General features: G+C 32.7%; 1 protein-coding gene across 5 annotated transcripts in view; it reads right to left on the bottom strand.

The window, feature by feature from the left end:
* Nucleotides 1-2,609: 2,609 nt before the first annotated feature.
* The window catches only part of LOC106463108 (beta-arrestin-1-like), a 56,291-nt gene continuing 43,042 nt past the window's right edge, over nucleotides 2,610-15,858 (bottom strand). For 4 of the 5 annotated variants that reach the window (XM_022390521.1, XM_022390520.1, XM_022390522.1 and 1 more), the window contains 2 exons: nucleotides 11,780-11,926; nucleotides 2,610-6,287 (listed from right to left, as the gene is read on the bottom strand). In XM_022390521.1, the coding sequence (XP_022246229.1) occupies nucleotides 6,197-6,287; nucleotides 11,780-11,926 (238 nt within the window). In that variant the 3' untranslated portion in view covers nucleotides 2,610-6,196. The remainder of the gene's footprint in view (nucleotides 6,288-11,779; nucleotides 11,927-15,858) is intronic. The other variant, XM_022390523.1, reaches the window with a different exon arrangement.

The following is a 15,858-nucleotide window of genomic DNA, read 5'->3' as shown; positions in this document are numbered from 1 at the left end:
TGGGATCAAAAATACATTTCTTAAAATTATGAATAACTAAAATACGAACGACACATAGTCATAATGTGAGGACAAATAATGTAAAAAAGAAAATACATCATTAACACCTTCATGAATAACTAAAATACGAACGACACGCAATCATAATGTGAGGACAAATAATGTAAAATACATCATTAACACCTTCAAGCTATATTGTCGATGATGATTTCTTTCATCAAAACTCGATAAGTATTTAGAGGAAGTATGCTCCTAAAACATTCTAAAATTTTAGTATCATATGATACATTGTTTTGATCAAAAATACGTGACTCACAGAAAGTTCAGAACAAGTAAAAAACAGACTGTATAGGTTATTGTACTAACAAGCCCTCTTTTTGTGTGACACCAAATCGTATTCAAGTAAAAACTTGAAAGTTGTCGGTAGAAAATGTAATACTGAGTTCACAAATGTCCCATTTCAGACACACTGTACAAGAATGGCTAAAAGGGTGAAAAATGTGAAAATTTTGAATCAGCTATTCGTGAGATAATAAATATATATATATGTGTAAATAAATAAATAAATGTACTATCACACAAATAGCTGTCCCAAAACTTCATATTTTTCGTAATTTAAGTGAGTACCTCTTAAAAAGCAAATAAAAGGTGACAGAAACTTTGTTGGAAAACACTAAGTAACAAAATATGATTGTGAACTACTAAATAACTAAATATGACGGTGAACTACTAAATAACAAAGTATGAATGTGAACTACTAAATAACAAAGTATGAATGTGAACTACTAAATAACAAAGTATGAATGTGAACTACTAAATAACAAAATATGACTGTGAACTACTAAATAACAAAATATGACTGTAAACTACTAAATAACAAAATATGACTGAACTACTAAATAACAAAATCTGATTGTGAACTACTAAATAACAAAATATGACTGTGAAGTACTAAATAACAAAGTATGACTGTGATGTACTAAATAACAAAGTATGACTGTGAACTACTAAATAACAAAATATGACTGTGAACTACTAAATAAAATATGATTCTGAACTACTAAATAACAAAATATGACTGTGAAGTACTAAATAACAAAGTATGACTGTGATGTACTAAATAACAAAGTATGACTGTGAACTACTAAATAACAAAATATGACTATGAACTACTAAATAACAAAATATGACTGTGAACTACTAAATAACAAAGTATGACTGTGATGTACTAAATAACAAAGTATGACCATAAACGGTTCCTGATAAGACCAGATTAGGTACCATCTGTTTACAGATGTAATATTGATGCCTTAACCTTACATCTTGTGGTTTATTTAAATTTTATTATCAAAAGAATCTTAAGTAACTGATTTTCTGCTGATTCCACAGTTATTAACACCAGGTCAAAGTGAATATCATTAGCAAACCAACAAGCCAATCTGACAGGAAACAGATCAACAAGCCAAACTGACAGGAAACAGATCAACAAGCCAAACTGACATGAAACAGATGAACAAGCCCAATTGACAAGAAACAGATGAACAAGCCAAACTGGCAGGAAACAGATGAACAAGACAAACTGATAGGAAACAGATGAACAAGCCAAACTGGCAGGAAACAGATGAACAAGACAAACTGATAGGAAACAGATGAACAAGCCAAACTGACAGGAAACAGATCAACAAGCCAAACTGACAGGAAACAGAGCAAATTTCCTAATTTCAGGGATTTTTAAGATGACAAAAAATGAAAAATTTTTAGAGCTTTAGGCAACATTATATACAAAAAACAAGTGTTATATCTTTCTTTACATTTATTGATCACCAATGGGAATTATCAGTAATTTTTATTTTTTGTGAATAACTAATATGTAGGAGTTTATACTTAAGCCTTTTTTGATAATGTTTCCTCTTAATCACATTAGTAAACATATTTCTACTGCAAGCTTTATCATATAATCCATTACATTGTTAATGTTTACATCTTGTGTTCTTTCTAAACTTTTGGCTGTATCAAACATTTCACTTAATGCCTAATTTTGGTTTTCATACTTAGAATATTTTGAACTATCTTTTTGAGTTTTAATGCTTATGATGGAAGTTGAAACAATTCTGAAACATCCATAATTAAAGGTGTTTTCCTGATATTACAGTGTTTCTAGCATTTATTACAAAACTTTGTTTTTATCTGATGAATCAATTGTATAAAGCAGTTAGTGAACAACACATCCATGTGATATCATTTTTAAATAATCAGTTACTTTGTTTAATATGAAACTTGTATCATACTAAAACCATATACCTGACTTGTTCACTGCAAAGTATGATTGGCTTTTATAAGCTATCATTCCAAGGAAACATTGGCTTTACTAGTGAAATAAAAAAACTATGAAAAATAAATAAATTAAAACTATAAAACTGAGAAAGTGATATAAAATTTACTTAACTAACAGACAAATGTGTTAACATGCCACAAATTATTACTTCCAAGATTTTGAAAAAGTATTAAATAACTAAGCTATCAAAAGTATGGTGGGTTAATGTATTCAGTATTTCCATATACTTTATGAAAAAAGACGTTTTTCTCATAGTAAATGTGTAAACAATTAGTGAAATTTAAAAAAACTTTTATTTTTACTTCTAAAATGTTCTTACAACTGTAAAAACCTTAAAAAAAATTTTTCTGTTCATCATCACTGATATATTCAACAAACTTTACTACAAATTGCTGTAATATGTTGTTTCAGACACTCATCCTATGAACTAACTTTGTAACAGTTTATCATTACTTCTACTCCATATCATTGATACAATTAAATCCTTATTACAGATTGTCAACTCTTGTTTCTTACAATTGATATAATAAACTACCTTTTTTACAGGTCATCATTTCGTCTACTCCAGGCAATTGATATAATTAAAAATATTTATGATAAACTCTATTCATTTTCTCTATTACAAATAAATGATATGATCAACAATCATCATAATTTTTATCATTCCAGATTATTTATAAAACTAAAAACTTCATAATACATCGTCTTTTCTGTTCCAGATCAGTGACACTATTAACAATCTTTATCACAGTATATTATGTGCTCTGTTTCAATTCCAGTTTTCTATTCATAAAAATCAAATTATAATATTTTTCTATTCAAAACTTGTACTCAAACCCTTATAATGTTTTGCAAAATATTTTTAATTATTGATTCTTACCACTAGGCTCCTTAGTATAACAAACATAAATCAAGCATTTCAACATTACTTTCTTCCTTGTAAATAATGTTTCCCATCCTTACTATTTCCACTGGTGACAATCTTCTTTGTGACTCATTCACTTCCATGTTGACACTGTGACAACTGGCTATAAAAATTAGCTACAGAAATAAAATCTGAAAACACTAACTTCACTAAGAATGAAACTGAACATAAAAGGAAGATATGATGAATAGAAACAGGAGAATATGGTGAATAGGACTTTTAAACAGAAATTAATATAGAAATGTTGGTATAACAAAAAGTAAACATTTAGCAGTTACATTAGAAGTAGAAAAATGTATTCCTGGTGATACTTGACAGGCGGCAGTGTATTTGGTAATGATAAGAAGAAATGAGAAATAAATTAATAGATGATGCTAGAAAAAGATAAGGAAATTTATACCAAAAAAGTTGGTGTTACAAAGAGGACAATATAAATAGTGATTGTTTAACTTAAATAGTGCTAGTGGTAGAAACATAAGGATTTAATTAACATTGACAGAGACATAACAAATCTGTTAATGTATGTAATGATGATGTTACAAAAAAAGGGAAACAGCCATTGTAACAATGCTATATAAACGTATTAATGGTTGTAAAAAAATATATGCAGTTACATGGTTAAAAAGAACAAGATCGGAATATACGCATTACAAGAGTTAAGAAGAGAAGTGTATTCCTTAATGATGTTAGGAACAGAGGGGTGTATGCATTAATGATGTTCAGAAAAAAAGAATGTATGCTGTAATAATGTTAAAAGGGTACACTTATGTAGTTATGATCAGCTGACGCTTATATTCCGATACATGGTAAATACTACACCAGTTGAATGATTTGTGACATTTATGCCAAACCAGGGACACAAAACACAGGAGATGTTTGATGGCTTGATTAAATTCCTTGATATTTGTGAGATAAGACATTAAAAACTGCCGTGGCAAGTCTTATGACAATGCATCAGCAATGAGTGGAAGATACAATGGCCTTCAAACCACAGTAGCTGGTGTAAACAACCTGGCAGCTTGGATATCTTGTGCAGGGCATTCACTGAATCTAGTGGGAAAGGCTGCAGCAGAATGCTGTCCAGCAGCTGTAGGTTTTTTTTCCTTCCTTGAACAAGTCTATGTGTTCTTCTCAGCCTCTACGCATCGTTATAAAATACTTACTGATATTCTAAAAACTGCTGATGGTCCAGTCACTGTACCTAAGAAAGTAACTACAACACGTTGGTCAAGCAAAAGGATTGTTGGAGCATATGTGTATGTTAGAAACTGGTATATGTACAGTGTTCCGGCATGAAATTCTACACAGGGCAAATGCAACAACACTTGTTTTGCAAGATCTAACACTTGACTTGAATATTGCAGTTGTAGCTGTTAAATCTTAAATCAATTAAGAAGTTTGTTGAAAACAAACGTGAATCTAATGATACATTTGAAGCTCAAGGCATTAAGAAATCAGGCACAACAGCTTATGCAAAAACACAGAAAGGCAAAAAAATGTTTGCCTTAATCATCTGGACTACGGCCAAGAATCAGAAGCAAACCTTACAGCTTCAGAGAAGTTTCATGTAGAGAATTTTCTACCAGCGACTGATCAGTTTGCGAGCTCACTTGATCAACATTTGTCAGCATATGAAAAACTTGTTTCAAATTTTGGATTTTTGGGTCATCTGGAAACACTGACGATGAAAGAAATTGAACAATCAGCAGAAATTCTAGTTGACAAGTACAACAAAGAGTTAGATGGCTCCCTAGGTACTGAACTGATTCAGTTCGCCGAGTTTTCAAAGGTTTTTAAAGATGAAGAAAATGACTGTATTGGACAGCACCATTTTCTGTACAAACTAATCATTGAAAAATCTGTGAAAGATACTTTCCCCAATGTTAAAACAGCTCTTCATATTTATCTTGTTTTAATGGTTACTAACCGTAGAGGAAAAAGATCATTCAGTAAGATGAAAATTATTAGGAAAAGGCTACAAACAGCAATGACACATGAACGGCTTAGTAAGCTAGCGATAATGAGTATTGAGTATGACATACTGCATGATTTGGACTTCAGTAATATTATCAAGGATTTCGCTAAACAAAAGTCATGAAAAGTTCCTGGTATATTGTAATTATTTCTTCACTACACACTTTCCTTTGAACTATGTCAAAAAACACATGTTAGTAAACTCTGGTGAAATATGATAAAATACCATGTTTTTTCATACAATACTTTATATAATAAACATTATTTTTTATACCAAACTGATTTGTATGTGTTTGAGTTTATGTCTAATTTTGTGTAATTAATAACTTGCAGATTTATTAAGAAATTTGTGGCTAGATATGAGTAAGACTGTAAGTAGAGACGTTTTAAAGAGGGCATGATTACAGCTATTTTTATATCATGTATTGATGAATACATTTTTTTCTGAAAGGGGTCCCCACATAATAGAGGCAGCCCAGGGCCCCCACATTTCTAAATTCGGCCCTGGCTACAACCTTCAATAGAAAGATAAATGAGCAACTGTAAACATAACAATCTTAATCTCAAAACCAAAAGAATTACTGACTGCTGTTGTGTTTGTATGTTGATTTGTGGAAAGGTTCAAACAAATAGATTAGATACAAACTTTCACTAGATACAAAACTGGACTAGGACACTTATATGCACAGCAACATATATATGCCATGTTTTTCTGAGTACAAGGATAATGTACCATCAATACTGATGCTACTGAAGCTCATAATAATGTATAAGATATTTAATATGTTAACATGAATAACAGAGACAACACTCACACACATGAATAAAGAATACAGCATCACAAACCATGCAACAGCAGCAGGGCTTCATAAAAACATTATTACAATTGGCCACTGAGAATCAACTGAGTTAAATGTTGGAATTTCTAAACTGAGATTCACAGAGGCGTTGAAATTTCACATTCAGATTTCAGTTTCTCCCCTAAGTCTTGACCTTGCAAAATCTTCAAAAATAAAATCATCCTCTCGAGAAGTTGAATCATTGACTCCTTCTCTGCAAAATTGTTTATCAGTATTTGATGAAATCATCACCCAAATATAAAAATACTCTTCTTTAAAGCATTTCATGATATATATATTGAGTAAAACATTTTACAAGAAACATGTCAGTGTTTATGGGAAGTATTATAACAGTGTTCTTAAAACCACAGTTTGTAATATGTTTCAAAAACCCTTTTTTTTAACTTTGGATAGTGATGCATAGATTTTTCAAAAAACACTAAGTTAAAAATAAAAAATATACCAAACAAAGTATATCAATTCACAATAAAAACTATATATCCCATTTTAACTCATTAACCCTACGAATACGGGCTGGGTAGGATCCACCCAGCTTGTAACCACGAAAGTATCTATGTGAGCATTTATATTATAATTTTTGATAATTTAGGCATATCTTTACAGAATTTTGAAAATTATTAGTAAATATTACATGGCTTTGATACACAATATATAATGTTTTTATATTAAGTATTAAGATTTTTTTCTTAAAGATTTGGTCGTGAATCTTTTCTTTTAGAATGTTGACTATCCAATGTGAAAATTAATTTTGATTTTACAATTAAAAATACTTTTCTTTATCTGAAAATTGTCAAGTTTCAATTGTGTAATCTTTGTATCCTTCTAGATAATCATCAAACGTTTATTGAATAAAACTTTTGAATATTTAATCAGTTATTTTGTCAATGTTAACATTATCTGCCTGGGCATCATTTACTGTGCATGTCACGAGATTTTAGTGGCTTACATTCAAAATTTTATTAAACTACTTTTTGTTTAAGTTATACCAATCAGTATAGCACAAAATCATAGCTAATAATCCATACTTTAATAGTATATAAGTTTTAAGTTCTTAATTTTATAAAGCAATAATTAAAAAAATCCTGAATTTCCCCTAGTGTGAGAAAGATGACAAATTTTCTGAAGGCATCCAATCTTCTCTATTTTATTCACCACCTTCCAATAAATAGGAAATTCAATATAAATTACTCACTCTAAAATATTCATTTCTCAGACAAACCATAATTTTTATAGCTTTTAATTTTTGTTTAGTTACAGAGCCATCAGATAGAAAATCAAACCCCTCTTGCCACACCTACCTGTCACATCCTCTCTTTAAGGATTTGTTAATAGTTCTCTCTTATACTTACTTCTATACTATCTATAACCAATAAAAAGCTATGGTTTTCATCTAGCAAATGACGTATTACATTATGTGTTGTTTTGAACATATAATTGTCAATTTCTCTTTTAGTATATTTTGTGCATTACTACCATTAGTATGAAAAAAAAATTTGGTTAAGTGTCATCGACAGTTAACAAGCAAAAAAAAAAGAATACACAGTTAAGTATTTTATTTCTTGGTCTTCATATTTATTCTTTATTTATTATTATAAAAGTAACTAAAATGGAAAAATAGGGAACTCTCTGGTTAGTTAAGGTTAGATTAGGTAAAATAACTAATAATAATAATATAATAAAAATATCTCACAAGACATGCACTGTTACAAGTTTAAAGCTATTTAGGACAAATGAATGTAATTTCATGTTAGATTTAAAGTCATTCTAGAAAGAAAAAGAGGGTAATTTAGATTTATTTCGATTTTTTTTGGTGGTTACAAGGTCGGTCAAATTGACCAGCCTTGTATAGAATTAGAGTGGAGAAAATAACAAATAAGATATAAAATTTTACTGAAAACAAACACCTGAAATGTATTTAAGAGGTTTTAGAGATTACACAACTGAAATTTGAGATTTTTGAGATGAAGAAAAGTATGTTTGATATTAACATGAAAATCACTTTGCACACACACTATTCAAAACAAATAAACAATATATTCATGAACAAATATTTTTTTAGTTTATTAAAAATACTTTACCAAAAAATATGATTTTTTGAATGTGAAAGACTTACAATGTTTACTGAAAGACTACCAAATTTCATGAAGATATACACATTATATTAAAAGTTAGAAGTATCAGATCTATAAAGACTCTGAATGAGTACAAAAAGTCATGTGGTTGGTCAAATTAATCGGACCAGTATTGAGAGAGTTAACTCTATATAGTGTTGGTCGATTTGACTGACCTTGTAATCATCATAAAAATTAAGAAATAAATCTAAATTACCTATTTTTTCCCTAGAGCAACTGCAAATTGTAACAGGAAACCACAAATGTATATTCTAAATAGCCTAAATCTCATGGCAGTATAAATCTATTTATGTTTATTAATTTTTGTTTTATTGACCTTAGAAACATGTCTAACTGGTGCATATGAAGATTTTAATTATTTTTCTTTAAATATATTACCTAATAAGTTTCTATTTTTTACATTTTAGTTACTTTTATAATAAAAATAGTGAAAACAAATAAAAAAACTCATTTTTATTTTAATTTTCATTAAGCTTTATATTTTATCTGTTACTTTCTTCACTGTAACATTATACTTGATTCTCCAGGTTATAGGAAGTAATCAAAGTATAGTGAAAATAAAGGTTGCAAATGCAAAATAAAATGTATAGTATTGTTAGTACTGATCACAAAATTTCAAAGTACTTATGGTCAGAGTTTACACTTCTCACCTTTACACACTTATTTTCTGGAGTTATTATATTGCTAACATATGTCCTAGAAACTTGAAGAAACAAAATGAATAGTACTATCTGTCCCTATCAGTATGGACAACAAAGTTCCAAAGTACATCTCCTGAGTTTCTTCTACTCTTTTTACACTTATTTCCTATGTAAATAAAGAATATTCAGAAAACAATGATCTCCACTACTTACAGTGATTGAAGTTTTTTGTTGCACTCGTGAGTGGTACTTACTAACCCTTGTTGTAAGCCTTGTCCAAATTCACAGGTGAATTTTGAAAAAAATCATTTTTGTAGGCTTTATATATATATATATATATATAGATAGATAGATATGCATTTTTGAATACCTAAACTTATAGGTATAGTAAAAAGCAGGCATAGATAAACAAGTCTTCTCAAATAATGAAGTGGTTGGCAGAGCCAATATGATGGATTCAATAAATATCATGATATCTCAGCAAATAGAAAAGGTAGGAGGTTCTTATTTTATATTCTAGCTTGCCAATATTGGAAATTTGGGTTTATAATTTGAATAAAACTATAGACATAAAATGTAACCTGACCAAACACAGAAGTTGGCATACCAGTATGACACACAAAAATTGATATTTAACAATTTTCTTTTATATTTACTTTAAAATTAAGATATTAACTAATATATAATACTAAAATTTGAATTATAATCTACACTTTAATACCAAATTTCATTGATATAAATAAAATTTTGAATGTAATTCTATAAAAGTGATGACATGCCCTCTAGCCCCCACCCGTCACGATAGGGTTAACTTCATGTGCATGCCACAACCTTTTACAAACGCCATTCAACATGGTATTATATATTTGATAATAGAGTTATCAATTGTTCATTTCATCCTACAATTTTGATTTAGCAAACGTTTGTTGCTGAGGAGAGTAAATATCAGATAGAATATACAGGGATACGTAAAAATACTGTAGATATGTATTTTAGAGGTTCTAGAAGTTTTTGAGCTAGACTTGTAACCTAATAAGACATTTAAAAACACTTATTTTTATCTCTTTTTGTTTATTAATACAAATCACATGGGTTTTCTGGTCAAATTTGTCTTATTACTGTGTCCTGAAACTTACTGCTAACCCACCATAAAATGCTTAAAGAAATGAAAATGTTTTGCTATACTTAATGAAAATGTAATATAAAATATTTCTTCACTACTCATACTATCACCTACCAAATGTCAGTCTATGTATATTAACTCATCCCATGTATGCTTGGAGCTGAAATGGATGCTGCATAGTGACAGCTAGTTAACACACTTAAAACACATGTATACTTTAATAACACTATATACAAGTAAAGAAAAAGCTTTTCAAAAAAGGAAGTAAATGTAGGGATGACTAATATAAGTCCATATATGTAGGGAAGATGCATATGTCATCCCTACTATCTTGTTAGCATTATTTTTGAAAGATTGATATTAGCCACCCCTACATTTACTTCTTTTTTGTGAAAAGTTTTTCTTTACTTGTTTGCTTGGTTTTATAATACAGTGTTTCAACAGACATAGAAAGGTTGTATTTATAAGCAAGTTATAAATACAGTGAGGTTCCAACTGTAATAATTATTCTGTATCTATTATTGGCTGGCAATTTCTGTTTCACCCTGGACTTGAGCTTTTTAAAGTAACACCAAATTTCTGTAAGAAAGTTAACTTCAAAGGATAATGATAACATTGTTTACACTAGAATTATGATTTTTTTTATTACTAATAGTTAATACTACTTATAAAAGCAGATACTCTGTTTGAAACTATGTCACCTCAGTGAAATTGGTTGACACTATTGATTTGGTTTTTGAGTTACCTTTTAATAAAAAGAGAAGCAGAAGAAAGAACAAGAAATTCAAACTTTTGCTATATCAATTACAGATATTCCCAGAGCTTGTGACTCAGTCATTACATAAATATTGTTATAAAAGGAAACACTGTATAGTATTGTAAAGTTATGATGACCTATTGAGGAGATATTTAAAATACCATTTCAATGAACAAGCCAAACCATAGCCAGTGTTACCACCTGCCTGATATTGTATATACAGAAAAAATTAGATAAGAGGTGAGAAAAAAATTACAAATTCCATTTTTTGGATACTTCAGTCTTAAAGAAATATATATTCTTATTTATATCAACATCAAAAGAAAAGATTAATAGCAAATTAATTTGATTTTTCTATAATCTCCCAATATTAGATCTTTCAAATGAGATTTTAAATTGTAATGAAATCTCTTAACTTAAAAAGGGTGTCTCCCAGTGTGGTAACAGTAAGTTTACAGACTTACAATGCTAAAGTCCAGGATTTAATTCCAAATGGTAGACAATGCACACATAGTTTGCTATGTAGCTCTACACTAAACCAAGCAAACAGAAAGTGTTTCTTGTATTGCCCTTGTATGAAACTAAGTAAATTAGAAATAAAATATATAAATTCGTAAGAAAACTTTAATTAAAAGAGTTTTCCATATTTTTGTTAGGCCTAACATGGTCATTTGACACATTGTATTACTTATTTTTTTTATTTTGTACAGCAAAACTTATGACTAAGGTAAAATAAGAAACTTGAAGGACTCTCATATCTTTGTAGTCCTAACATGTATCATTGACACACTATGATAACTTTGTTGTTAGCTAACGTGAAACGTCTGGCACAATGTAGGATATATTTTCTTATTTGGTTCACTGACACTTGGGACTTAATTATTATAGATAGTTAGGATTATTGTTCAACTTTTTTTATACCTAACAAAAGTCACTGGTAAACCATGATAATTTTAATTTAACTACATTAGTCCTTAATAAGTGACTAGTGTGATTTAGTTAACATCTTTCATGACAAATTTTAGCACTTACATATCAAGCTGGATCAAATTGGTATCAAAAGAAACATTATTTCCTGCCTCACTTTTCTCTGAAATTGACTGATGATCTGACAGTGTGGTTACTAGCTCTTCAGGTTTTGGATGCATCAAAATAAAAGGAAGTTCTGCTACTACATCACTGTAACCAAACAAGGGTAATAATAACAATGTTTAATAATACAAATCACACAAGTTTTCAGGTTAAATTGGACTTATTATTGTTATAAGAACTATGTACCACTGAAACAATAAAATGAAATTTTTACATTTTATATCTCATTAGGTAAATCATTTATTGAACACTTCTACAAGGTGTGAAAACATAACCATCTGAATTTTTATAATACACTTGTTTTTTCCTGCAGAATGGTAGAAGCATTGGGTACATTTTCTTTAGTTCATGTTTGTTTTTGGATTTCGTGCAAAGCTACATGAGGGCTATCTGCACTAGCCATCCCTAATTTAGCAGTGTAAGACTAGAGGGAAGGCAGCTAGTCATCACCACCCACCGCCAACTCTTGGGCTACTCTTTTAGCAACGAATAGTGGGATTGACCGTCACATTATAATACCCCCATGGCTGAAAGGATGAGCACGTTTGGTAGGACGGAGATTCGAACCCGCAACCCACAGATTGCGAGTCAAGCACCCTAACCACTTGGCCATGCCGGGCCTTTTCTTTAGTTGCAGTGTCTCAAGTATGCAGAATAATGAGTTGAACTGTTGCCTTCACAGAATGGTTACACTTTCCGTTATATATAGAACAGGCGGTATTATTGTATATAAGTGCACTAGACAGAGAGAGCGGGGCAGAGACGAAGCAAGAGGCAGAGAGAAAAAGAGAGAGTGGAGAACCAAGGTCAGTGGTTATGGTCGGCGGGAACCGAGGATAGCAGATACAGTGATCGGAACTATAGTTGGCGGAGACGGACAATTAAGTCAAGCGCGGTAGAAAATGAGTGAATTGTTGTGAACTATAGTGTGTGTAACTGTGAAAATTAAGTGCATTACAAAGTTGTATTGAGGAAGAATAAATGAGTTTTATTTAAGAAAGGACTCGTATCGTAGAAAAATTAACAAACAAACATACAGAGACATAACAAATTGGTGTCAGAAGTAGGATCAAAAATAAAAAGAAGAAGATGGAAACAAGTGGCGGCAAATCAAACTACAGCTTAGCAGACTTGATGGCAGCAATACAAGAGCAGCAAAATATACAAGAAGAACGAGAAAATAAACAAGAAGAGAGACAACGGCAGTTGCAAGAAAACCTGCAACAGTGGCAGCTCGAACAACAAAATAAACAAGAAGAGAGATTACAGCAGTTGTTGGAGGAAAAAGAAAAGAAACAAGAAGAACGAGAAAATAAACAAGAAGAGAGATTACAACAGTTGTTAGAAGAAAAAGAAAAGAAACAAGAAGAGAAATTACAGCAGTTGTTGGAGGAAAAGAAAAGAAACAAGAAGAATGAGAAAAGAAACAAGAAGAGAGACAAAAGCAGTGGCAAGAAAACCTGCAACAGTGGCAGCTCGAACAGCAAAATAAACAAGAGAGACTACAGCAGTGGTTGGAGAAAAAAGAAAATAAACAAGAAGAAAGATTACAGCAGTGGCAACTGGAACAAGAAAGGAAACAGGAAGAAAGTCTCCAACAGTTACATGAAAGTCAACAACAGTGGCAAGAAGTACCCCGCAGCTAAACCCTAATGCAGACATCTTCAGCCCTGTTAGAAGTCACATCCCAGATATGAATGTCAGCAATAGGGGTGATCCAGTACGAAGGAAGCTACAGGAATTCGATGGGAAGGCACCGTGGGAAGCATATAGAGCACAATTTGAGCTACTGGCAGAAATGAATGGATGGACAGAGGAGCAGAGAGCAGTATATCTGGCAACGAGCTCGAAGGGACAACCACTGGAAATACATGGACAGTTGACAGCAGACGACAGACACAACCATAGAGCACTGGTAGCGGCTCTAGAACTCAGGTATGGAACCCAAAATCAGTCAGAAGTCTACACGGCTAGGTTTAGGACGAGAGTCCGTGCTAAAAGGGAGAGCCTGCAGGAGCTGGCACAGGATTTGGAAAGTATGGCCTACAAGGCCTACCCAACTGCACCACCCAATCTCCTCAAGTTGTTGCTGAGGGATCAGTTTGTAAATGCCTTGGACTGTCCACAAGTAAAGATACAAGTGAAGCAAGCATACCCCTCTACCATGCAGGATGCAATGGCCAGAGCTCTTGAATTTTAATCCTACATTAAATCCAGCACGGAGGTACCAAGGTTGGTACAGTCATCTGGATTCAAGGCCAGAAAAGGTCAGCTTTCACAGAGGTCCGAGGGACTTTGCTGGCACTGTAATAAACCTGGGCACAAGAGAGCTCAATGCTGGCAACTTCAACACAGGGGAGATGCCACAGCAGGAAAGGCTGCTACCCAGAAAGGTTGTTGGAACTGTGGAAAGCAAGGACATAAGAGGAGCCAGTGTAAGAAGAATATTACCAACAAGTCAGCCTCGGGGAGACCAGTAGTGGTTGGTGTTGAGGGACACTCGCCAACCCCTATCGTGAAAGTCCCAACAGCTAAGTGTAAAATGGCAAGCACACATAGTGTCTATGTGACAGGGAAGCTGGATGGCTAAAGGTGCAACTTTGTCATAGATTCTGCATCTCAGCAAACCCTTGTGAGTATTAAGATGTTAGATCACAAAGGCGTACCAGAAGCTGTACAGAAGCTCTGTGGTGTGACAGGACATTACGCAAGGTTGTGGGGACCAGTGTTGGTAACTATCGAGCTCATGGGCGTGAAAAACAGACAGAAAGTATACTTAGCTGACATTGAAGACCAATGCATATTAGGGTTGGACTATTTACTACCAAGGAAGTTTGTAATTAATTTTGATAAAATGACGTTTGGGAACAACAAAGGCCAAGTTCCGGTAACTGTTAAAAGAGAGGTTGAACTAATTAGGTGTCATCAAGCTGAAGTCAAGCCGACTGAAAAAGTTGATTATGATGAAGTGGAACCAAATATAGATATCAAAGCAGAACAGGAGAAAGATCAAGATTTGAAGCCAATAATTGATTCTCTAAAAGCAAGTGTCTTGCACCCTGCTTGGTAGAAGGTGTCTAGTCCAAGCCCTGTGACAAAGAACTATTGGGCACAATGGGACCAGTTGAAGCTTGAAGGTGGTATTCTTCTCCGGAGATGGGAAACTGCAGATGGGAAAGTGACGACCTGGCAAACAGTTATACCAAGAAAGTTGCGGAAAGTTGTGCTACGTCAATCCCATGATACTTTAACAGGAGGACATCTCGGAGTTAAGAAGACACTGAGTCACCTACGACAAAGATTTTACTGGATAGATATGAGACAAGATGTGGAAGAATGGTGCAGAACATGCAGTACATGTTGTGCTAAAAGGGGACCCAAGCATAAGGGACGTGCTCCAATCAAGTCATATCAAGTTGGCGCACCAATGGAAAGAGTAGCCGTTGACATTGCTGGTCCTTTGCCTCAAACTCGTGCCTGAAACAAGTACATTTGTGTGGTGATGGATTATTTCACCAAGTGGCCTGAGGCATATGCAATACCAAATCAGGAAGCTACAACTGTAGCTTCGGCTATTAGTGACTTCTTCTTCACATTTGGTATGCCATATGAACTGCATTCAGATCAAGGCCGTAACTTCGAATCAGCCGTGTTCCAAGAATGCTGCAAGTTGTTTGGCATCCGAAAGACCAGAACAACGCCACTTCACCCACAGTCCAAAGGGATGGTAGAAAAGTACAACTGGACACTGGGACAGGAATTGGCAAAAGTTTTGTAATAGCCGCCAAGATGACTGGGATGTCTTACTGTCTCCACTGCTGATGGCCTATAGGACAGCAGAGCATGAAGCCACTGGATACACTTCAGCAAAGTTGATGTTTGGTCAGGAACTTCGGTTGCCAGTGGATCTGTCAACAGGACACCCACCTTATGAAGAGTTGCCTGAAAATGTGTCAGAGTTTGTGAAAGTATTATCGGAAAGGATGAATGATATTCACCATCAAGTACGTTCAAACTTG

The sequence above is a fragment of the Limulus polyphemus genome, unplaced genomic scaffold (genome assembly GCF_000517525.1).
Source record: "Limulus polyphemus unplaced genomic scaffold, Limulus_polyphemus-2.1.2 Scaffold1326, whole genome shotgun sequence".
Taxonomy (NCBI): domain Eukaryota; kingdom Metazoa; phylum Arthropoda; class Merostomata; order Xiphosura; family Limulidae; genus Limulus; species Limulus polyphemus.
Note: the sequence above shows the minus strand (reverse complement) of the source record. Positions and strands in the feature narration are given on the sequence as shown.